Source organism: Leucopleurus acutus (genome assembly GCF_964270905.1).
Source record: "Leucopleurus acutus genome assembly, chromosome: 13".
In the NCBI taxonomy this organism is placed as follows: domain Eukaryota; kingdom Metazoa; phylum Chordata; class Mammalia; order Artiodactyla; family Delphinidae; genus Leucopleurus; species Leucopleurus acutus.
The window spans coordinates 80,907,837-80,933,581 of record NC_139155.1 but is presented as its reverse complement, the minus strand read 5'-3'; the positions used below and the strand labels follow the sequence as shown (position 1 = coordinate 80,933,581).

The window sequence follows — 25,745 nt, the reverse complement described above, 5'->3', positions numbered from 1 at the left end:
TACATGTATATACCTAACCTACCGATCATCATAGCTTAGCCTAGCCTACCTTAAATGTGCTCAGAGCACTTACATTAGTCTACAGTTGGGTACAACCATCTAACACAAAGCCTATTTTATAATAAAGTGTTGAAGATTCCATGTAACTTACTGAACACTGTCCTGAAAGTGAAAACCATTGTGATTATATGGGTACAGAATGGTTGTAAGTGCTTACCACTCATAATCATGTGGTTGCTGCCACTGACCAACATCATGAGAGAGTATCATACCACATAAAGCTAATCTGGGAAAAGATCAAAATTCAAAATTCGAAATAGGGTGTCTACTGAACGCTTATTGCTTTCACACCGTCCTAAGTCAGGGACCATCTGTAATAATTCTCTAAATCAAGCATCAGCAAACTACAGCCCACAAACCTGTTTTTGTCTGGGCTTTGAGTGAATATGGTTTTAAGTTCTTAAAGCGTTAAAAAAAAAAAAAAGCCAAGAACAATATGCAACAGAGAAGTTACATGGCTCATAAAGCCTAAAATATCTGGGTCATTACAAGCAGAATTTGCTGACCTCTGAACTGAAAAAATGTGGCTGCAATGTCAATAAGTGCAAGCTAAAAATAAAGTCTACTGGGGATTTCCCTGGTGGTCCAGTGGTTAAGACCCCGCACTCCCAATGCAGGGGCCCCAGGTTCGATCCCTGGTCGGGGAACTTAGATCCCATGATACCGCAACTAAGCCTGCGAGCTCTGCAGCCGTTGCACTGCAACTGGAGAAGCCCGAGCGCCACAATGAAGAGCCAGCACAGCCTAAATTAATTAATTAAAAAAAATAATAAAGTCTACTGCTGTTTTACACAAACTTAGTACTTCTACAAGAAACTTACTAGCACTATATACTTTCCACGAAAGTTTAATGTACACATAATTGAGAAATGTCATGAAAGTACTCTTGCTCTCATTTAATTATTTTTAGGTTCTACAATGCAATTCAATTGAGGTTGATTCACCTATTCGGGGGGAAAAAAAAATCAAGGTATTTTACTAATGTACATTTGATGACAATACTATGAGCAAGTTCCAGAAAGACAAGGACTTTGTAGTGACCACCAAATCAAAAGCACCCAGCATAAAATGATGAAGAGGTAAGGTAAACTGTAGATTAAAATAGACCTGAGACATAGCAAACAACTTGTGAACCTCATGTGAGCCCTCATTAGAACAAATTGTAAAAGAAAAATAAAATGATAAGACACTCGAACTGGAGTTTCTAGCTTACGAAATAATGTAAGAAAAAGAAATAAAAGGCACAATGTTTGGACAAGAAGGAGGAAAACTGTCTTTAATAAAAGACAACATGATTATTATGCAGAGAATCTACCAAAAAAACCCTACTAGAAGAAAGCTTAGCAAGGCTAACTCGAAATGGATCAATGACCTAATCATAAAAGGTTTAAATAAAAGTTAAAAAAAAAATTTCTCCCACCCCCCCACCCCCTGCCTATGGCCATCATCAATCTGCTCTCTGTATCTATGAGCTTGGTTTTTTAGGTTTTTTTTTAAGATAACCACATATATGAGAGATCCTACAATATGTCTTTCTGTGTCTGACTTACTGCACTTAGCAATACACTCTTGAGGTCCATCCATGTTGTTGCAAACGGCAACATTTCGTTCTCTTTTATGACTGAGTAATATTCCATTTTATACGTATATTTCACTTAGATTGTTTCCTTATCTTGGTTATTGTAAATAATGCTGCAATGACCATGTGGTACATATATCTTTTCAAGTGTTTTCATCTTCTTTGGATAAATGCCTAGAAGTGGAACTGTTGGATCATATGGTAGTTGTAAATCTTTATGACCTCAGGTTAGGCAAAGGTTTCAGAGAAGACAGAAAAAATATAAACCATAAAAGCAAAAAACTGACAAATCAGACTTCATCAAATTTTAAAATATTCTGTGCTTTTAAAGACACTGTTAAGTAATGGCCTATATGGAAAAAGAATCTAAAAAAGAGTGGATATATGTATATGTATTCAATATAACTGATTCACTTCGCTGTACACCTGACACTAACACAACATTGTAAATCAACTATACTCCGGGGTACTTCCCTGGTGGTACAGTGGCTAAGACTCCACGCTCCCAATGCAGAGGGCCTGGGTTTGATCCCTGGGCAGGGAACTAGATTCCACACACTGAAACTAAGAGTTTGCAGGCCACAACTAAAGATACCACATGCCACAACTAAAAGATCCCCCATGCAGCAATGAAGATCCCGAGTGCCGCAACTAAGACACGGCACAGCCAAATAAATAAATAAATAAATAAATATATTTTTGTAAAAAAATGGTTTGGATGGTAAAATGTATGTTATCGGTATAGAAAAAAACCTATACTCCAATAAAGAATTTTTTAAAAGACACTGTTAGGAAAATAAAAAGCCAATCCCCAGACAAGGAAGTATTTGCAAAATATGTCTGATAATGGACTTCTACCCAGACTATACAGAAAGCTTATTAATAAGACAAATAGCCCGGAATTCCCTGGTGGCACAGTGGTTAAGAATCCGCCTGCCAATGCAGGGGTCACGGGTTCAATCCCTGGTCCGGGAAGATCCCACATGCCGCAGAGCAACTAAGCACCACAACTACTGAGTCTGTGCTCTAGAGCCCACGAGCCACAACTACCGAAGCCAGTGTGCCTACAGCCCATGCTCTGCATCAAGAGAATAATAAGCCCATGCACCGCAATGAAGAATAGCCCCTGCTCTCCACAACTAGAGGAAGCCCGTATGCAGTAACAAAGACCCAACGCAGCCATAAATAAATAAATAAATAAATAAATAAATAAATAAATAAATAAATAAATATTTTTTAAAAAGACAGCCCAATAAATGGGAAAAAAGTCTTATACCTAGTGAATGAATACACGAACTGTGGTAGCATATCCTTAACAATGGAATACTTCTCGGTTATAAAGTTACAAATTACTGATACATGCTACACACAACATGGATGAATTTCAAAAGCACTGTGCTTACTGACTAAGCAGAAGCCAGACACCAAAAGCTACATAATCCATGATTCCATCTACATAACATTCTGGAAAGGCACTACAGATGTAGAAATCAGATCAATGATTCTAAGGGCTGAGGGTCAAGGGAGGGGATTTAATTAATATAAAGGCACAAGAGGGAACTTTATAGGGTAGTATATCTTAATTGTGTTATTGACAACATGACTATACACATTTGTCAAAACTAAAAGAACTTTACACTAAACGAGTTTACTGTATGTAAATTATACCTCAAAAAACCTGCCACACCCCCCCTCAAACTAAAGGCAGATCTAAAGAAACCGTAAAACTTAAACTTAAAAAAAAAAAAATTGAGGGACTTCCCTGGTGGTGCAGTCGTTAAGAATCCACCTGCCAATGCAGGGGACACAGGTTCGATCCCTGGTCTAGGAAGATCCCACATGCCACAGGGCAACTAAGCCCATGCACCACAACTACTGAGCCTGTACTCTAGGGCCCACGTGCTGCAACTACAGAGCCTGCAATACTGCAACTTCTGTACCCTGCGCACCTAGAGCCCGTGCTCTGCAACAAGAGAAGCCACTGCAGTGAGAAGCCCACGCACCGCAACGAAGACCCAAACACAGCCAAATATAAATAAATAAATATAGTATTAAAAAAAATTGAAATTGATGGTATGTAAATTATAACCAAATAAATGTGAAATTAAAAATTCATATTATACACTTAAAACTGGTGAATTTTACTGTGTGTTAATTATACCTCAGTAAAGGAGTTTTGTTTTGTTTTTTTTTCCCAGTACGTAGGCCTCTCACTGTTGTGGTCTCTCCTGCTGCGGGGCACAGGCTCCGGACGTGCAGCCTTAGCAGCCATGGCTCACGGGCCCAGCCACTCCGTGGCACGTGGGATCCTCCCAGACCGGGGCACGAACCCGTGTCCCCTGCATCGGCAGGCGGACTCTCAACCACTGCGCCACCAGGGAAGCCCTTGTTTTTCTTTTAAGAGACAAAAAAGGGAAAACCTGAACTAATAGGACATTAAAAAATACTAAGGAATTAATGTTAATTTTTAAAAATGTGATAATGGTTTCCATTCTCTTAGATACTATACTGAAATATTTACAGAAGAAATGTCATGATGTCAGGAATTGCTTCAAAATAATCTAGGAAGGCTAGAGTAATCAAGACAGTATGGTAATGGCATAAGGACATACATACAGATCAATGAAATAGCATTAACTGTCCAGAAATAAACTCTTACATTTATGGTCAACTGATTTTTGAGAAAAGTGCCAGGACAATTCAATGGGGAAAGATTAGTATTTTCACAAATAGTGCTGGGACAACTGGATATCCACCTGCAAAAGAATGTATCTGGACCCCTACTGCATATCATATACAAAAATTAACTCAAAATGGATTAAAGATGTAAATGTAAGAGCTAAAACTATAAAATTCTTAAGGCAAAAAACATGAGAATAAATCTTCAATGGATTTGGCAATGGATTCTTAGATATGACACTAAAAGCACAAACTACAGATGAAAAAATAGATAAACGGGACTTGAGATCAAGATTTAAAACTTTTTTGCTGCAAAGGACAACATCAATACACGGAGAGCAAAAGAAACAAGTAAGAAGGGACTGTGGATAAATTATAAAGATTTCAGACATTCCCTGACTAAGGGAAACTGAAAGCACTAGGACACCGGAGAGCATACTAAAATGAAAAGGGCATGCAATTTCTACTGGTACTGCCAACAGACAATGTAATTGAAAAACTGTTTACTTTTTCATTTTTCACCATTCTGGTCATTCATCACCACTTTTCAACATGGCACCTATACATGTCATTCACCATTTTCTACAACTATTTGAACAAGCCTGGGTGACAAATGTACACAGTCAAAATACTACATTGATCCAAATTTCTGGAACCAGACTACTTGTACGGATACAACTGATACTCTTTGGCATAGTAAGAATACTACACACCTCAAACTCCCTTCCAATAGAGTTGTAATAATGTTGTTCCCCCAAATATTCACATGGCTGACTGCTTCTTGTTACTTAGATGTCACCTCCTCAGAGCGGCTTACCCAGACCCACCCATCAAAAGTAGCTCCCCAACTACTATTATATCACTCTGTTTTAGTACTTAAGTAACTAATACTTAGTATATTACAGCACTTAATAACTGAAATTTTGGGCTTCCCTGGTGGCGCAGTGGTTGAGAGTCCGCCTGCCGATGCAGGGGACACAGGTTCGTGCCCGGTCCGGGAAGATCCCACGTGCCGCAGAGCGGCTGGGCCCGTGAGCCATGGCCGCTAAGCCTGCGCGTCTGGAGCCTGTGCTCCGCAACGGGAGAGGCTACAACAGTGAGAGGTCCACGTACCGCAAAACAAAACAAAAAAAAAAACCTGAAATTTTGTTTATTACATGTTCCTTTATTTTCTTTCTGTCTCTGTCCAACCCTCACCTCCAGAATATATACCTCATGAGGGCAAACATTTCTGTCTCATTCACCACTGAGTGCCCAGGGCTTAGAACAGAGCCTGGCACAAAGTAAGTACTCTGAATTGTTGAATAAATTAAGTATGTAGTATAATTCATGTGAATTATGACAAATATTGACTAATTCAATTTCTCTTTATAGTACAGAAAAACTACAGCTGTCAAGAGAAAGGACAATTAACTAAAAACTAGAAATCTAATTCCAGTTCTTAAAGTTAACTCAATTAGGTGAGTCATTTTGTTCTTCCCATTTCAGTCTTTTTATTAGAAAGGGAAATTCTATAACTAATACTTATTGAATACTTCCTCACTGAAAAGATGAGTCAAACAAGATGGCAGTAGGGAGCAGGTCATGACAACCCAAACCTAGTAAAAAGCTAGAGTTTTTTTAGCAAACTGAGGGCTGGCAACTCTAAATTCACACAGAACCACCGCCAAATTAATGCAGTCACATAATCATCTAGAATCAATGTTTCAAGAACCATCCCCACAAGAACTTATTTCAGTTTGCTGCAAACTCCTTGGGTTCAAATTCTGGCCCTATCATTTCCTAGCTCTGTGACCTTAACCTCATGACTTCAGCTCTTTGTGCCTTAATTTCAAGATCTACAAAATGGTGACAAAAATAGTACGTTCTCAAAAAAATAATAATACCTTCTCATTAGGTTGTGAAAATTAAATGATATTCCATATAGACAACCTGGCTTAAGAACAATGCCTGGCACATTATTAACTGCTTAATAATTGTTAGCTAATACAATTACTTTCCTCATATTACAGCACACACTAGAATTGTGCAGCGAGGGGGGGGGCAGGGACAACTCTTCAAATGAAGTTTTACTTCGAGGAAGGGATAAGGGGGCTTGGCCATAAAGTCATGCACAATTAGATGTGACCTAGACATACCAAAAGCTCCAGAAGACTCGGATAAAAAGGAATCCTGGGTGCTCAAGTCCAGTGCTGTCCAACAGAACTTTCTATAATGAATTAAAAAAAAAGTTCTAGGGGCTTCCCTGGTGGCGCAGTGGCTGAGAGTCCGCCTGCCGATGCTGGGGACACGGGTTCGTGCCGCGTTCCGGGAGGATCCCACGTGCCGCAGAGCGGCTGGGCCCGTAAGCCACGGCCGCTGAGCCTGCGCGTCTGGAGCCTGTGCTCCGCAACGGGAGAGGCCACAATAGTGAGAGGCCCGCATACTGCGCAAAAAAAAAAAAAAAAAAGTTCTATAATCATGTTACCCAATATGGTAGCCACTAGGCACATGTGGTGGCTGAGCACTTGAAATATGGCTAGTGTGACTGAGGAGCTGATTTTTTAAAAATTTTAATTAACTTAATTCTAAGTGTAAATAGCAGGACTTCCCTGGAGGTCCAGTGGTTAAGACTCCATGCTTCCACTGCAGGGGGCACGGGTTGGATCCCTGGGGTGGGGGTGGGGGGGACTAAGATCCTGCATGCCGTGTGGTGCAGGCAAAAATAAATTAACCAAATTTAAAATGCGGGCCACATTAAAAAAATTTTTTTTAATGTAAATAGCCAGATGTGGATGGATAGTCGCTACCATACTGGACAGTGCAGTTCCAGTCCTCTCTTTGAGCTTCTCCAGAAGTAGGTGCTATCTACCTTCCAAAGCATCCATCCCCTCTAATACACCAAGAGTGCTTCCTTATAGTGTACTCTCTCTCCCAATGGTTTTACCCACTGGTCATTAATCTTTCCTAGGGCCTCAAAACAACTTCACTCCCCTTCAAAAGACTACAAGTGGTAATGGGGAAGAGGGGAATAAGGGGAAACAAGATGAATCACTCAATGATAATGGCTGAAAGTGAGTGACAGATACATAGGCTCATTAAACTGTTCTATTTTTATCTATGTTGAAATTTCTATTAAAAAATTCTTATTAAAAAAATTCTCTTTAGCATTTATTTCAAGCTCACTTCGTTTCTTCTCTAACTACAAGGGCTTCCAAACCTGTCTCCCTGCTTTCAATACTTACTTCCTCCAATTCTTCTACCACACTGTGAAGCAAATTTTTCAACCCACAACCATGTTTACAAGCATCTCTGTAATTTGGCACAAACTTCTCCCTGCCTGGAACCTCCTCTTCTCTTCCATGGCCTCATTGGAAACTGCTTATCATTTCTTAAGATCCATCTCAGTACTCACCACTTTCTTCACCACCCACCCAAAGCAGTCACTTACTCGCTTCTCAGTGCTACCAGTTTATACTACCTGCATCCTGCCCTCCCCCACTACACTCACTGGTTAACTTGGAAGCAGAGATGCTTCATTCATCTTTTAACTATCCCATTCTGATAGCTTCAAACGTTTACTGAATTAATCAACAGTATGCATACAAGCTCAACAAAATGCTAAACTGTGTCTACTAATATAGCATTACCCCAAACCCACCAACAAGCAGTTTTCAGCCTTAATTTGCTCAGGTAGTTTTTACTGATTTTCTTTTTTTTAACTTATTTATTTTTGGCTGCATTGGGTCTTCATTGCTGCGCGCGGGCTTTTCTCTAGTTGTGGCGAGCGGGGGCTACTCTTCATTGCAGTGCACAGGCTTCTCACTGCAGTGGCTCCTCTTGTTGTGGAGCACGGGCTCTAGGTACATGGGCTCCAGTAGTTGTGGCACATGTGCTCAGTAGTTGTGGCACATGTGCTCTGTAGTTGTGGCCCACGGGCTCTAGAGCGCAGGCTCAGTAGTTGAGGGGCACAGGCCTAGTTGCTCCGCAGCATGTGGAATCTTCCCGGACCAGGGATCGAACCCGTGTCCCCTGCATTAGGCAGGCAGATTCTTAACCACTGCGCCACCAGGGAAGCCCTTTACTGATTTTCAAACATGGTAACAGTAACAGCTGAAAGTTACTGAGCACTTACCACATGCCAAACATCGATTTAAGCAATTTACACATATAATTCATTTAATCCTCATCACCCCCATTTCACAGAGGAAGAAACTCAAGCACAAGTGAAATAACCTGCTGTAAGCCACTAAGTAAGAAAAGGCCTAGGGTGCTAAATAAATTGTGTGTGACTCTGGACAAGTCATTTAAAGTTCCTGCTCCTGTCCAAAATAAAGAGGATGAATCATGATGATCTCAAATGCTAGCTTCCAATTCTAAAATTCAGATTTGGGGGAGGAGTATAGGATGCCACATAGAAGGAACACTGTCTTGTGAAAAGAAATAGTAACTTTAGACATTCACCAGAAAATTGTTTGAGGGAAAATGTGAATCTTTTTATTCTTGTAGTTTATAGCAAGCTACTATGAAAAAACATGGAACATGTTCTCAAATAAGAAAGCTAACATATGGGACAAGCTAAGTTCTACCAAGAGTTAATAAAAAGAAAAATAAATGAGAATTAGCTTCATGGAAGATCTGAACTAGATCTTAGAGGATAAGTATGAGGATGCGGAAAAGGAGAATACTGATGGAAGAGCAGGCAGGCAGGCAGTAGAGGCTGAGTTTGATACCTGCAGAGGCAATGAGGAAAGGAGACCATGTTGATTTAAATGGAGGTCATGTTTTGAAGAGTTGATGGAAAACATGACCGGAAAGATAAAATGGGGTTGGCAAATGTCCATGGTCCTGTGGCCTGTTTTTATACGGCTCAGAGCTAAGAATGCTTTTTACATTTAAAGAGTTGTTTTTTTTTTAAATACAAGAATATGCAAAAAAACTACATGTGGCCTGCAAGGCCTAAAAGATTTATTATTTGGCTCTTTACAGAAGACATTTGCCAACCCCTGGGTTAGATCATGGAAAGCCTTGAGAGTGAAAAGGACCTTAGGCTTGGGAATAGGATGATTTTTGAGCAGAGGGGTTACCCCAAAAAAGTAGAGTTTAAATCTAATAGCAAAAGGAAGGCTAGGGTAAACAGGTGGGCACAATTAATGTGTTGCAAAAATTAAGAATAAAATGGGGACTTCCCTGGTGGCCCAGTGGGTGAGACTCTGCACTCCCAATGCAGGGGGACCAGGTACGATCCCTGGTCAGGGGACTAGATCCCACATGCCGCAACTAAGACCCAGCACAGCCAAAATAATAAAAAAATAAATAAATATTTTAAAAAAACGAATAAAATGTATGATTGCCTAACATGATTGTTTGGCCCATAGAAATAACTGCAGCATAGCCAGGAATTTCCCTAAAGCCACAAAATATAGGAAACATTTCTTCAACTATTTAATCCCTTCTCTTTGGAGGACTAATGTGTGCTGCGTAAGTCTTCTTCAGTGTGTTTTTCTAGCTCCAGGGCTATATAGCCTCCAACTTGACTAAGAAAGGAAGAGTGGAGAAGTGGGTTCTAGCCCTCTAATTCTCCTACAGAAACATCGTTAAGTGGTGTTGGAATTCTTAGATCAAGCCAAAAATGCCTTCTTAACCTACAATATAGTATGCTACTCCTTAGTTCAAATTAATTATGGGTAACAACTATCTGATAAAATAGGTGCAGAAAACTAGCCACCATTTATAACACTGTTTACAAATTTTAAAATAAAAATCTGAAGCTTTTGGAACCAGATTCATTTATAAATAGAACTGCCAGGATTAAGGCATGGGTAGTGGAAGCCATTTTATGGCTCACAATAATGACTGAATTGTTTTCTTCATTGATTTTTATCTGCTTTTGTTTTGCCATAGAGCTTAACTAGAAGAAGTGGAGCACAGTTACTAAAAAGCAAAAGCTCTGAAGTCTTACAGGGTTAGAATCTCAGCTTCATCGCTTCCTAGCCCTTTGACCCTGGGCAAGTTCCTTAATTTCTCTGAAGTGCCATTCCCTCATCTTTAAAATAGATATGGCACTACCAACCTGACAGGCTGGGCTGTTGTAAGGATTAAAGGATATGTAAGTAATGCACTTGGCACAGTTCCTGAAACCTAACAGGCACAAAATAAATGGTAACCATCATTATATAAACAGGAAGCTCTCCATAAATTGTTTTCACATCATACATACATATCTAAACTTTTTTCTTCAGAAAAATGGCTTCTACTTGGCTCAGAAATGCTAGTTTTTTCTAACATGTTTTACACAGGAAAAAAGGTGTTAATAATAAATAAGAATTCTCATTTATTCTCTTACCTTTTAGATTGGGTTAAAACTAATGCAGACTTCCTATATAACATTTACAGACTATGAATAACTAAATTCCTTATCTGTCACAAATGCAAGTTCCTCATTTTCTTTTCCACTTTTCATCTTAAGGAGCCTGTTGACTTACATTCCTTCACCCAGGGAAGCTAGTGACTCAGGTTTCTGGTCAATTAAAGTAAGAAACTAATTGTAACATTCCTTAAATCCATCACCAGTTTTCTTCTGTTCTCACTTGCATACACCTTTTCAGAGATCCTAAATACAACAATAGTAAGTCATTCCATCTCTGCCACTTTCTAGCTGAGTAACGTTAAAACAGGTCACTTATCGTCTGGGCCTTAGCTCCCTCATGGGTAAAATGGGATGGGGCAACAGATTATCTAACAGGACTGTGTGATAATCAAATGAGAAAGAATGTATATATATTATATATATGTAAAACGTATGTATATGCCCTAGCAGAACAAGTTCATGGTGGGTCCACTCAAATACAGTTTTCCCTCTCCCTTTCAATTATGACCCTAGTCAGCTTTCACAAGCTTAGACCAGGAGGCTTCTCAAACATACTGATTTCTGTGACTAGTGAGTAGCTATCCCAAAAGCACTGAAAGGAATAAGAACCTTAGCAACATACTAGACTACTCTCGTAAGAGGACCTATCTTCTGATAAAGCAGTAAGTTTTCTCCCTTCATCTAAAAGATTTGCCATATTGTGTAAGACAGAAGCATGCTAAGCGTTAGTAATAAGGGGAAGCAAAGGTGTGAACTTTCTGCCCTGTCTCCCCTACTAGTACGTAAGCTCCAGGAAGGGAGAGACCTCATCTGGCTTGTTCACCACTGTGTCCCCAGAGCCTGGCAAACAGGAGGTACTCAAAAAGTTTAACTATGGTATGCCTATAAAATAAATGCCATGTTCCATTTGAGATGACAACTTTTCCTTGGCAGGGTAAACTCGTCTGCTTAATAATGAGACCAGTGCTCATGCAGTTAATAAAAAATTTACCACTTACTAAGTATACAAAGTGGTACAAAGCACTCGTCCCTGTCCTCAAGATGTTCTAAATCTAGAAGGCAGGCAATGCAAATACAGAAGCTCCTTTACTTTCAAACAAGTTAGACTCCAAATACTGATAGTTTCTCATCACCAAAGATGATAAACAAATGGCAAACAAGCACATGAAAAGATGTTCAATATCATTAGACATAAGGAAATGCAGATTCAAACCACAATGAAATACCACTGCACAGTCACTAGAACGGCTGAAATTAAAAATTAGCATACTAAGTGTTGCCAAAAAATTAGAGCAATTAGAAATCAGTTACTTTAGCAAAGTTTCGCAATTATTTTTAAATTTAAATAAACATTTGCCATACAACATAGCAATTCCATTTCTAGGTATTTAATCAAGAGAAATGAAATTGTTATGACCACACAAAACCTGTACATCAATATTCACAGCATTATTCATAATAGCCCAAAACTGCTAACAACTTAAAAGTGCATCACTTGATAAACAATGGTCAGGGAACTAGATCACACGCACACAATGGAATACTACTCAGCAAGAAAAAAAGAAGATACTGTTAACATGCAGTGACATGAATGAATCTCAAAGCATTATGTTACATGAGAGAAGCCAAACACAAAAGGCTGTATACTGTAGAATATCATGTATATGACATTCTAGAAAAGACAAAACTATAATGTTAGGAAACAGATTGGTGATTACCAGGTTTGGAGAAAGGGGACTGACTGAAAAGAGGCACAAGGAAAATTTATGGGATGATACTCTGATTGTGGTGGTGATATAACACTGTACGTTTTTCAAAACTCAAGAACTATACACTAAAAACGGTGAACTTTACTTTTTGTAAATTATATTTCAATACGTCTAATTAAAATACAATCTATCACAGTAACTGTCTAGCAATTTAAGCTAAATCACGGCACACTGAACAATGAAATTTTTAAAGTTTCCTCCTTACATCCATGTGATCCTAAGTCCAAAATGGACAGGAGGAAGTTTGAACGCTTATAGACCCAATATATGAACATTCTATTTGGCATCTTCTCCCAAAAGACAACCTCTTAATAATCTTTTCCAATGTCACTGGAGATTCCTTAGACTCTTTATTCACAGTACTCTGAACCCGTAGCACTGTTTGTAGGTCTTGACAAAAATTTCAGTAATAGCATTTTAACTACTTTAGCCTTCTCCCAAATTAACACCACTAGCTGCAAACTTGCAAGTTTTTCCATTTCATCCACTAATTCTCCTTATCTTTTGTTGATTATTACTGACTAAATATGCATGGTACTTTTTGCTCTCTGTCCTTCAGAATAATTCGTCCCGTCCCAAGCCATCATTTTCCTACTACTTATAATTTTTAAAAATCTCTCATTTCTACCATAATTAAGTTGTTTCTTCTGACTGGCACTATCAGTACTCACTGATGCTGCACTTTTTGAAAATGACAGCTTTAACAATGATAAACTAAACTCAAACACAGTAAACACATAGAGAATTTTAAAATGACAAGAATGGTTGGCTGCAAAATGACCATAAACCACCCCAAAAAAGGAAAAAACAAAAAAAAGGCCATCTGTCGGTGGGATGAACCCACTTTTGATCTGTGGTGTAGCTCTGCTCCTAATCTCAGAGTTCATCCTGAGAAAGTTTGTAAGTGGAGGAGCTGCTGCACTTAAATGCAAGACACTGTACATTGGAGGGACTTCCCTGGTGGCACAGTGGTTAAGAATTCTCCTGCCTAATGCAGGGGACACGGGTTCGAGCCCTGGTCCGGGAAGATCCCACATGCCACGGAGCATCTAAGCCCGTACGCCACAACTACTGAGCCTGCGCTCTAGAGCCCGTGAGCCACAACTACTGAGCCCACGTGCCACAACTACTGAAGCCCACGCACCTAGAAGCCGTGCTCTGCAACAAGAGAAGCCACCGCAATAAGAAGCCCTGCACTGCAACGAATAGCCCCCGCTCACAGCAACTAGAGAAAGCCCGCGCGCAGCAACAAAAACCCAACACAGCCAAAATAAATAATAAATAATAAATTTATGGGGGAAAAAACACACTGTACATTGAATGCCACAGGAATGATACTTGCCAAAAATCACAGGGGCACAGGAAGAATCCCATTTTCCTAGGGTAAATATGGTGAGGGACTGTGTAAGAAAAGATCTGTGCTAAGCCTTCAAAAACCTATGCTTAAGAGGACAAGATGACTAGACTGACATAATTTGATTTATTCTGGAGAATACAGTATGCACAGTCTGTGGAGGGACTTGACTAAAACTATTCATGGATAGTCTCGATTTGATTCAGCTAGTAATGAAAGCCACTAAAAGTTTCTTAATAGAAACAGTACACAATGAAAGATGTTTGGGGGAGATTTTTTTTTTTGCCAGGGTGGGGTGGAGGGGAGGATTTTTATGGCTATAGAGTATATAGGAAGTGTCTAGGCATAAAGAGACCAATCAGAAAGTTTGCTAAGCTACAGTCAGCAAATCCCTCCGGTGCCCATGATAAAGACTCAACCCACCCCCTTCTCTATTTACATCTCTTCTCTAAAGCCAGACGAAATCTCAGAATCCTCCAAACAACATGAAATCTCAGAATCCTTCAAACAACACAACAAGCAATCATAATTACCAGATAAAGTGAAACCTATTTGCCAGCTAGGTTAAAGATTAAGAAAGGATAGTCACAGAGGAAAGGAATGCCTGGTAGAAACAGAGGAACTTCATTTCGGATTGAAGTTCCTAAGTTAAAAGGACTAAAGAGACACTCTTCCACTTCAATGTGACAGAAAACAAAAAATAGCAGAGTAGGGGACTTCCCTGGTGGCGCAGTGGTTAGGAACCTGCCTGCCAATGCAGGGGACATGGGTTCGAGGCCTGGTCCAGGAAGATCCCACATGCCGCAGAACGGCTAGGCCCATGCGCCACAGCTACTGAGTCTGTGCTCTGGAGCCCATGAGACACAACTACTGAGCCTGAATGCCGCAACTACTGAGCCCTCATGCCATAACTACTGAAGCCCGAGTGCCTAGAGCCCATGCTCCACAACAAGAGAACCACTGCAGTAAGAAGACCGCACACTGCAACTAGGAGTGTCCCCAGCTCACCGCAACTAGAGAAAGCCCGCGTGCAGCAATGAAGACCCAACACAGCCAAAAATAAATAATAAATAAATAAATAAATAAAAAATAGCAGAGTAGACCCTTTGCTAATTGAAACACTTAGAAAATTTTTTTCTGGACAGGTGGATCTTTTCTTAGATTACTAAATGAGTATCAAATTTTGAAAATAAGTCTTAAGAAACATATTACAAAGAAGAGGGAACAAGATTCCAAAGCCAGCTATGCAGCCAATGATGATGGGAGAACTTTGGCAAATAATCTCTGTGGCCTTAGTTTCCTCATCAGTAAAGAGAATGAGAAGTAAATACTCACCAGAGCCACCTCCAACTCCAGATCTGTATAATTCTAAAACAGAGGGAATTCCCTGGCGGTCCAGTGGTTACGACTGCGTGCTTTCACTGCCAAGGGCCCAGGCTCGATCCCTGGTCAGAGAACTAAGATCCTGCAAGCCGCGTGGCGTGCCAAAACAAATAAAATACTCAGAGCTTAATATGTGTGGAGAATGACATGTAATAAAAATTTAGTATCTCACTTTTTAAAGAAGGTATTATTTCCCCCTTTTAATAAGTACAGAAACTGAGCCTGAGAGTAACTTGCCCATTCATTCACTCAAACATCTGACCACTTACTAAGTGCCAAGCACTGTTCCAGGAGACTGGGATACAATAGTGAACAAAATGAGGTTCCTGCCCTCACAGAGCTTAAATTTTAGTCACCAGGGGGTGAATCCCAATTCTAGCCCAGACTGGGGTTACCAGATAAAGGATACCCAGTCAAATTTGAAATTCAGATAAATAATAATTTTGTTCCATGCAATTTGGGACCTATTTATACCAAAAAATCAGTCGTCGTTTATCAGAAATGCAAGTTGGGGAGAGGGGGGAATAAATTGCAAGTTTGTGAGTTTTAAACTATATACACTATTATATATAAAATAGATAACCAAAAAGGACCAACTGTACAGCACAGGGAACTATACTCAATATTCTGTAATAACCTATAAGGGAAAAGAATCTGAAAAAGAATATATACGTCTGAATCACTGTGCCATACACTCGAAACTAACACAACACTGTAAATCAACTATACTTAAAAAAAAAATTTTAAAAAATTCAAGTTTAACTGGGCATCCTGTATTTTTATTTGCTAAATCTGGCAACCCTAGAGTAGGAAAAAACTCCAAAACCCTTCCTCAATCCTTTTACTGCATCTTGGTGCCTCTAAATCAGTGACTTTGACTACACCAATGAAAAGTTACAGTTTAAATTGCAACACAGTATATATACATTACAGAAGTTCCTTAAAACAATTCTTACCCTTAAAATGCAATGCACTGTAATATCTTCTATTTTTTTCATTTTTTCTAAAAATGCTTGTCATGACCCACTAAAGTGATTTTACAATCTACTAAGGGGTCATCACCTAACCTTTGAGAAATTACTTCTTTGAAAGATATGAAAAACAATTTAACCTTGTCTTACGAGTCACCATTATGAGCACATCAATTAAACATATTATGCCATAAAATAGTAATGCCTCTGGGGTCTACTAAGGCATGGAGCTATACACTTATAGCCCTTGATGGTAAACTTTTGAGCTCTTGTGTGTTTTTTTATAATTTTCCCATCTCTTAACCTTCTATCATACTATTATTACTTCTCATCGCTACCAGTGTGTTTGCCCCTAAAAGTTTTACCTACTTGCTGGCAATCTGTAAATCAAAAAAGCAAGCTAAGCAGAATCACATATAAAGTGGAAAAGGCCCAAAAGCGCTCACCTTTCTGTAATCTGCACAAGCTTCAACCTTAAGTTTTTTCTCTACCTGATTTTCAAGTGTGTTTCAGGATTGAAAAAGAGGTAACTACACAAGGTCCACAAGAAATGTTTATGAGTCCCAAAAGAAGAATGCACGATTTGATTCAAAACCAGCCTTTTCTTTCTTTAAAACTAAAACTGGGACTTCCCTTGTGGTCCAGTGGCTAAGACTCTGCACTCCCAGTGCTGGGGGCCCAGGTTCCATCCCTGGTCAGGGAACTAGATCCCACATGCACGTCGCAACTAAAGATCCCATATGCCACAATGAAGATCCCGCGTGCCACAACTAAAACCCGGCAGAGCCAAATAAGTAAATAAATTTTTAAAAATAAATAAATAAAATTTAAAAATAAATTAAAAAAAACTATAATCAAGATACTCTATTTACAACAATTATTGCTAAGAGTATCTTTTAACATGACTTATAAAAAGCAATATGAACATAAAGTGGCAATCAAAAATATTTGACATTGACAACCTCTTAAAGTCTCTCAAGGTAATACTTTCAAGAGGACAACATTCTAAAGTTCTGAAACTTTTTTTTTTTTTTTTTTTTTGCGATACGTGGGCCTCTCACCGTTGCAGCCTCTCCCGTTGCAGAGCACAGGCTCCAGACGCGCAGGCTCAGCGGCCATGGCTCACAGGCCTAGCTGCTCCGCGGCATGTGGGATCTTCCCAGACTGGGGCACGAACCCGTGTCCCCTGCATCGGCAGGCGGACTCTCAACCACTGCGCCACCAGGGAAGCCCCCTGTTCTGAAACTCTTAATAAAAACAAGCCACATACCACAAACTGGTGAGAATTACAAAGACTCCCTTACAGCATGCCATTTTATCCAGTTCCCAAAATGCATTTAGCTACTAATCATGGCATGAAATTGTTATTGTATGGCCACTTGACTAAATTTCGAGGCTTAAAGTACAAGCAATCTACATAAGTATTATTTTAAATTAAAGGGAATTTCAAATTTTCACATGAATACAACTGCAAATATTTTTAGCAAATAAAACCTAAGGTTAATAGTTGTGGCAAATTTTCATAAACCCCCCAGATCCACAATACTAAACAATTACAACTAACAAAACCAAGGACTTCACATTTAAGTAGATTTCACACCACATATGTACAAAATTATATATATATTTTTAAAAGGAACTAGACCTTCTATTTTATCCAGCTGAACTCAAGGTTACAAAAGCTATCCTGAAGGGCAAGGACTGTCTGTGGCTGTGTCTTCTTTAAAATACAAAGCATGATCTATTTATTTATTTATTTGGCTGCACTGGGTTTTAGTTGCCATGCGCACGTGGGACCTAGTTCCCTGACCAGGGATCAAACCGGGCACCAGGCATTGGGAGCTCGGGGCCTTAGCCACTGGACTACTGGGGAAGTCCCACACAGTACGATCTTGTTTATCTCTGCGTTTATTTAATGGGAAGGATGTAACAAAATTCTACAAATACGTTGCTTTGAGCAAATACCCTCACCTCTCAAAGCTTAAAATTTTTTCCCTTCTATTTTAAGACTTTGTTATTTTGTTATGCTCTAAAATTCTACAGTTTTAGGGAAAAAATAAATCTTTAAAAAGAAAATATATACTCTTGAATCCAAAACAGTAGGCACCATATGATCTCATTTTCGGAGTCTGAAAAATTGTTCACCAAATTTCTAACAGTGGTTACCTCAAAGGAAAGACTGTGGGAGATTTTAATTTTAAAGGAGTTTGGGCTTTTTTTTTAAATTCTGTGCACTCTTCTACATTAAATATTTAAAGCATACTGTTTTTCAAATTATAAAAGACAGAACTTTCAAATACAAATGAGGTAACACTTATACAAAGACTTTCTCAATTTATTAATCTGAAGAAAGAATCTGTTTTGGACACTGGTTTAAGTACAGCTCTTATCTCTATTATAAGATAAGCAGTGTGGGCCACATTCTGTACATGTCTGTATGCCCCAAAGTGTTAAATTTCATACACACACACACACACACACACACACACATAAAAGAAATTCGTTTTGAGTAGAAAAGTATAGTTTAAAGATATAAAAAAACACATTAAGATATAGGTCAGGGGCTTCCCTGGTGGCGCAGTGGTTGAGAATCTGCCTGCTAATGCAGGGGACACAGGTTCGAGCCCTGGTCTGGGAAGAACCCACATGCCGCAGAGCAACTAGGCCCGTGAGCCACAATTGCTGAGCCTGCACGTCTGGAGCCTGTGCTCCGCAACAAGAGAGGCCGCGATAGTGAGAGGCCCGCGCACTGCGATGAAGAGTGGCCTCCGCTTGCCACAACTAGAGAAAGCCCTCGCACAGAAACGAAGACCCAACACAGCAAAAATAAATTAATTAATTAAACTCCTACCCCCAACATCTTCTAAAAAAAAAAATCTGCCTAAGATATAGGTCAACCTGTTTCTAATCATGAGTAATGTTAGTAAAGTTATGGGATCAAAAGTGTCTACATTACAAATTCTAGATTTACGTGCTACAATCTTTCAAAAGCTTGATACCAGCTTCATATTCACTGATGAGTAAATTTTCCGACGAACACTCTCCCCCCCCCGCTTTTTTTTTTAAAGACTAGTCCTTTGTTTTATTAATTAATTTATTTATTTTTGCTGTGTTGGGTCTTCGTTTCTGTGCGAGGGCTTTCTCTAGTTGTGACAAGCGGGGGCCACTCTTCATTGCGGTGTGCGGGCCTCTCACTATCACGGCTTCTCTTGTTGCGGAGCACAGGCTCCAGACGCGCAGGCTCAGTAGTTGTGGCTCACGGGCCTAGTTGCTCCGCGGCATGTGGGAGCCTCCCAGACCAGGGCTCGAACCCGTGTCCCCTGCATTAGCAGGCAGATTCTCAACCACTGCACCACCAGGGAAGCCCCCCCCCCCCCCGCTTTTTTTCCCTTTTGGCCACCCGCAGCATGCGGGATCCTAGTGCCCCAACCAGGGATAGAACACGTGCCCCCTGCGCTGGAAGCACAGTCTTGACCACTGGACTGCCAGGGAAGTCCCAACACATCCTTATTTTTGAAATCTAACATCTAAGGAGGTAAAAAGACCTCAAGAGGAAAGAGCAATCTACTTTTATTTTAATGACACTCTTGCTAAAATATATGGACCTCTTAAATCTTGGTATGGTTAACACTCACAGATGACCCAGATAGGCTAAAAAAAAAAAAAAAGGCAAGTACTTTCAATTAAAAAAATACAGTAGCAGGTAGGCCTGTTAGTAAACTGTATCTCCACTGAAGTCACAATCATTTGAAATAGCTACAAAGAGAGAGTTTTGTTTAGGCTTAACTCTTTAAAATGATATCAAAATACTATTATTATCTAGCCAAAATAGAAAATTACAATTCTAGGGAAAAAATCTTATAAAAACTTAAAATCCTTTTCAAGGTAAACACTTTGCAATGGTGAAAATAAGTACTAACACAGCTGTATCTATTTAGACAAAAAAACTCCTTAAAGCTGAAACATATGGCTATTAAATAGCTATAGTTAACATCCCCTGTGTAAAAGTATAGAAACACAGAAAATGCAAGTTTACATTTAACCAAAAAAGAAACACCATGACTGATACCATGCAACGCGTTGACTTTTCAAAATGTAAAATCTTTAAGCAACTATAGGCTTACTTTTACCTTTGTCAAAGGTAAGCTATTTGTTGTAGGTTTTTGCCCAATCTTAAACAGCGTATTTTTGCTGTACACCTGAAACTAACACAACATTGTAAATCAACTATATTCCAATAAAATTTTTTTAAAGTATATTTTCTTTAGGTACTTGGGATGAAAATTAAACTGATTAGGTAAAATTAAAAAGCCCAATAGAAACACAAAAAGGTACCTCTTTTAACAACCATCTACAGTTTACCTGTGGATTAATTTGTTAATTAATCCACATAAAAGAATGAATTAGCAAGGGATGATGCAGTTCAAACCTTATAAATTACAACTGGGGCCATATGATTAATTAATTTAGGTTAAAAGCAAATGGCTAACTACCTCACGTTCAAAACTTTGCTCAAATGTTATCTCTTCAAGAGGCTAACCCATTTAAAACTGCAACCCACTCCCTTCCCCCACACTCCCATATCATATCTTTAATCTGCTCTCCTCTAATCCTATGGCTCTTAACTAATATATACAGTTTGCTAATTTAATGTCTCATTTATTGTCTGGTTCCTCACACCGGAATGTAAACAACTGGAGGGCAGCTATCTTTCCTTTTATTCATTAATATATCCCAAGCACCTACCTCTCCATTGTACACAGATTTTCAATAAATTTATGTATTGAATGAATGTAGTTTTTTTAGGCTCTTCTATAAGAAACTTAATTTAAAGAGACAAAAATCTCACCAATATTTAAATGGAAGCATGATGAACAATTACAATGAACTGCAGCATAATTTCTAAGTTGCAATGCCTTAAGAGAAAGAAGCAGTGAAAGTACTAATCTGAAAATTACTAAGAAAGTTTTCATTCACACTTAATCCTGTATCCAAAGAAATTCTAATACTGTATTATTTTAGGGTCTGGAATACAGTAATAGGATTATAAACCTGTATCTACATCTATCTATCTATGAATACATACACATGCAACACATATATATATATTTTAACAGGGAAGGGACCATGGAAAAGAAAGAGATACGGCTTAACCAGTGATAATTCCCAATAGTGCTATGAAATTACAAAAAAAGGTACTAAAAAATAATTTGATCTTATACTAGCAGCTAATAAAAAATACTTTTAGATGAACAAGAAGGTTAACCAAAAAAAACAAAGTTTTAGAATAAGTTCCTCAGGACTGTCATTCCTCTACGTAGCAGAAGTATCAGCACAATAGATATACCATGTATCCTCATTAATATTAACAGTTACAATTTTCAAACCACCTTCACATTCATTAATTAAATCCTCAGAGAAACCAAAGTGAAAGATAAACAGGTAACTAATAAAAGCACTTAATTATGTATGCACTCGACAGTAAATGCAACTTTTCCCTTCAAAATCCCCCAAAGTGTTTGACAAACTACAAAAAACCGTTCTATAAAAGAGCCACCTTTTCAGCACTGGAAACTAACACAAGTCTCCTGAAGAGTATTATGGCACAGCTAGCAAGAGCCATAAAAAACTTGAAGACCTCTGGCCTAGTAAAACCACTCCTGGGAACTTCTCTAAGGAAATAATTAGACTGAAGCAAAAAGCGCTTAGTATAAAGATGTTTACTGCACCACCATCTATAATAGCAAAAATGTGGAAACCCAAATCCCCACAATAGAATGGTTAAGCAGAAACTTTAAAAAGAAAATTTATAATGCAGTGCTAAGAAGAAAAAAGCTGAACACAAAACAACATACACAATCACTAAAACCACATAAAAATCAAAGCAGCAAAAATAAGAATTGGATTAAGGTAAAATTACGTTCACACTTTAACACTGTGTTTACATTAATCTAAGAGAAAACAGCCACCTTCTAAAGCATATGACAATTAAAGACAATAAATTTTTGAAAGCCATGAAAATCCACTGTTGACAACAAAAAAATTCGAATATGAAATGCTGTATTATTTAAAGCACATGTGAGTTTCTAGACTTTCAAGAATATTTTGCTGTCTATAAACATGGCAAACCCAATGCTGCATTTTTTTAATTCACCTTTGGTCCCAGAAACACATTTGAACTGCTGATACACACAAGCATACGTGAAGAAACTCTAGAAACTGTAATTGGTTTATAAAGAACCCAGTAACAGTGATTCAAAATGGAAAGGAATTCCACAAGTACATTAACTAAAGAACATGTACAATAACAAAATTTCACACTATATGAATCCAATACATTAAACGAAACTTCACATATTCATCAAAAAGAATAAGGGCTACATACAATTTATGACTCAAAAGAACTTAAGGCAAGCAAGAATCTAAATTAATCTTAAATGTTTGTGAAGTCTCAAGGAACAAAAAAGATCTGTGGTATTAAAACATTCCAAATATTTTTGATCACTCAAGCCACTCTGGAACAAATTCTCTAATTTTTAAGCCTAAGGAAAACTGATGCAATCTAAAAACCTTAGTTTTCATTTTTAATTATTTAAACAAGTTGAATATATCTGCCAGATTTCTATCTGATCCCAAAAAGGAAAAAACAGTGCATCCTTCTTTATAAAAATTATACTTAAATTTTTTCCAAATTTTTTTGTTACTATGGATGCCACTGGAAAACGGGAACTGAAGTTACAGAATTGTATGTGGACAGAGCTGGGAAAATAAGCACTTCATTTTAACTAGTTTTGATAGGTAGCAACTGTAGATGCTTCAAAGGCGAAACTGGGAGTGGGGGGCGGGGGTGGGTGGGTAGCGTAGAAGTCAAGAAAACCAGTGTTCCTGACTGTCCCACACTGAAGGCAGAACTCCTTAAAAAACCAGCTCTGGGGCCTTCCTGGTGGCCCAGAGGTTAAGAATCTCCCTACCAATGCAGGGGACACGGGTTCGAGCCCTGGTCGGGGAACTAAGATGCCACATGCCGCAGAGCAACTAAGCCCGTGCGCCACAACTACTGAGCCTGCGCTCTAGAGCCCGCGCGCGTGCCACAACTACTGAAGCCCGTGCGCCTAGAGCCCGTGCCCCGCAACAAGCCACCGCAATGGGAAGCCCGGCACCGCAAGGAAGAGTAGCTCCCGCTCACCGCAACTAGAGAAAGCCCGCGCCTGCGCGCTGCAAAAATAAAATTTTTAAATTTATTTTTAAAAAAATCAGCTCTGAATCATCTTGATGGATAAGTTATCCTGCCATAAATGATAATTCTTTGGAAATGGATTGCTAAAAACCTGTTTTCAAAAAGAAAACTGAAAAAAAAAGAAGAAAAAGAAAAAGAGAAAACTCTGCATCAAAAAATACCCCCTTATCCCACCACCTGCTAAAGCCAGGAGGTCTACTTAAGGAGGACTCTCATCACCGAGCCTGCCAACCCCGCCTAGGCCTAAGGGGAGGCACGGTGGTGCCGGCAACACGGATGGGCTCGGGGCACAGGGGACGTGGACTGGCCTGCCCTTGGTGATCTCTGGCGGCAATCCCCAAGTTAAGGGCACTGGCCACAACGGAATGCAATCTATTGACATTTGCTGCCCCGTCTGAACACTAAGCATTTTCTTAGTTCGCGAAATGCGAACTGACAACCCCCCCCCACGCACCCCGCACCAGACCTCCAGAGCCAGACCCGGTCGGCTGAGGCGACGTAAGCCCCCAGTCTGTACCACAAACCTGGGTCAAAGTGAAGTGGGGGAGGCGACGCAAGTAAACACCGCATTTCTGCCTTCCGGAACCCCACCGTGCCTCCTGCTGACATCCCTCTCCTCTGGAAATTTATAAATCGGGGCAAGTACTGGGAAAAAACACACAGCGTGCCCGCCCGCTGCCGCCAACGCCCGCTACGTCCCCGGTCCGGCCTGAGCTGCCGCGCCTGGGGCCGGCCTTCGCCCACCACTATTCAAAGGCGCCTTCTCCTCCGCGGCCTCGGAACAGCAATGCGGCTCGGCCGCCACCCGCGCCAGAGAGGCCTTGCGGGGGAAGGAGGGAGACCGGGAGGGGGTCGGGCACTCCCCCATCCCTTCCGCACGTGGGGGAGGGCGGAACGCTGCGGGAAACTGCACAGAGCCCCACGATTCCCGCGGAGCTCTGGAGCCCCCGCCGCCGCCTCAGACTTAAATGGGAAGGGCTGCGGGGGTCACTGCCCACCCACCTCCACCCGGTCCTTCGATCTCTCTCTGGGCAGAGAAGGGCGTGGGTAAGGAGACTGCACAGACCCTCATGACTCCAGCTGAGGCTGTGGCTGCCCCTTTAACAGGCGGGGGGGGGGGGGGGACACTGCCCTAACCTTACCCCCCTCCCTCGTTATTCCCAAACGGGGGAGTTGGCAAGTTTCGGGAGACAACCTAAACCTAAAGACCCTTCCACGTTAATATTTAAAGGAGGTGGGAGCACTGCCCAAGCATCCCCCTCACTGGGGGCAGAGGAGCCTTAAAAAAGGTGATCGAGGGCTGACAATCGCCGAGACCTGTAAAGCCTCCCGAACACTTAAATGGAGAGGGGGAGGCTGCCGAGTCCTTCCATCTTGACCGTTTGAGAGAGGGGGTGGGGATGTTGCAGGAGGATGGACACCGCCTGACATTCCCAGAGGGATTCCGCGGCGCCCCCTCACCCTACCGCACCAGGCTCTAGACGGGAGCGCCACCCCCACTGAAGGCCCGCAGCCCACCCCGCCCCCCCAGCCCAGGCAGTCACGGGGCGGGGACCGCGGTGCGGGCCGCGGGGGAGGGGACGCGAGGCCCGGGCTGGTCCAGGCCCCTAAGCGTAGGGGGCAGGGGCGCGACACCCACCTGCCCAGGCCCGGCCGCCCGCCGCCTGCGCTCGCCGCCGCCACCGAGGAGGAGGAGGAGGAGGAGGAAGCCGCGGCCGAGGACGACGAGACTGAGGAAGAGGACGGCGACGGCGCGGCGGCGGGCGACGTGAGGAGGCCGCCGCCGCCGCCAGGCTTGCGGGCATTGGCGGCCGCGGGCTGCTGCTGCTGCTGCTGCTGCTGCTGGGGCTTCAGCGACATGGTGAGGGGCCCATACACCGGCCCGCACGCCGGGCGGGGACAGCCGGGAGCCGGGCGCGCCGAAGAGACGCCGGAGCGCGGCGGGGAGGCGCGGGTCGGCGCGGCGGGGGGGGCACCCGGGCCGGCGAGGGGGAGAAGGAGGACGACGAAGGGGCGGGGAGCCCCGCCGAAACCGAGGAGCCGCCGGGAGCCGGGCCGGGGCGCGCCACCGCCGTTGCCGTTGCTACCAAAACAGTCTGAGGCGGAGGGAGGCGAGCGTTGCCCGGAGGGAGGGGGGCCGGGGCCGGGCGGGGGAGGGGCGGCGGAGGGATACGGTGTCGGAGCCCCGCCGCTGCCGCCGCCCCGCCGCGCCGGCCGCGGGAGCGAGCGCCGCCCGGGCCACCTGGCCGCGGCGAAGCGACGAGGCTCGATGGCCGCCGCGGGGCCCCGAGGAGCTGCGGCCGCCGAGCGCATCGGGGGTCGGGCACACAGAGGTGCCGCGTGGCGACGCTGGGTGGGCGCGGA

The 25,745-nt window shown here is 41.5% G+C and overlaps 1 protein-coding gene across 8 annotated transcripts in view; it reads right to left on the bottom strand.

Annotated features, from left to right (window-relative positions):
- ATXN2 (ataxin 2) overlaps positions 1 to 25,363 on the bottom strand; it is a 126,931-nt gene extending 101,568 nt beyond the window's left edge. For all 8 annotated transcript variants that reach the window (XR_014326674.1, XR_014326675.1, XR_014326676.1 and 5 more), the window contains exon 1: positions 25,021 to 25,363. Coding sequence is in view for 3 of the 8 variants with exons in the window: in XM_082852599.1 (XP_082708725.1) it covers positions 25,021 to 25,241 (221 nt within the window). In the remaining 5 variants the exon portion in view is untranslated. The remainder of the gene's footprint in view (positions 1 to 25,020) is intronic.
- Between the last annotated feature and the right edge of the window lie 382 nt (positions 25,364 to 25,745).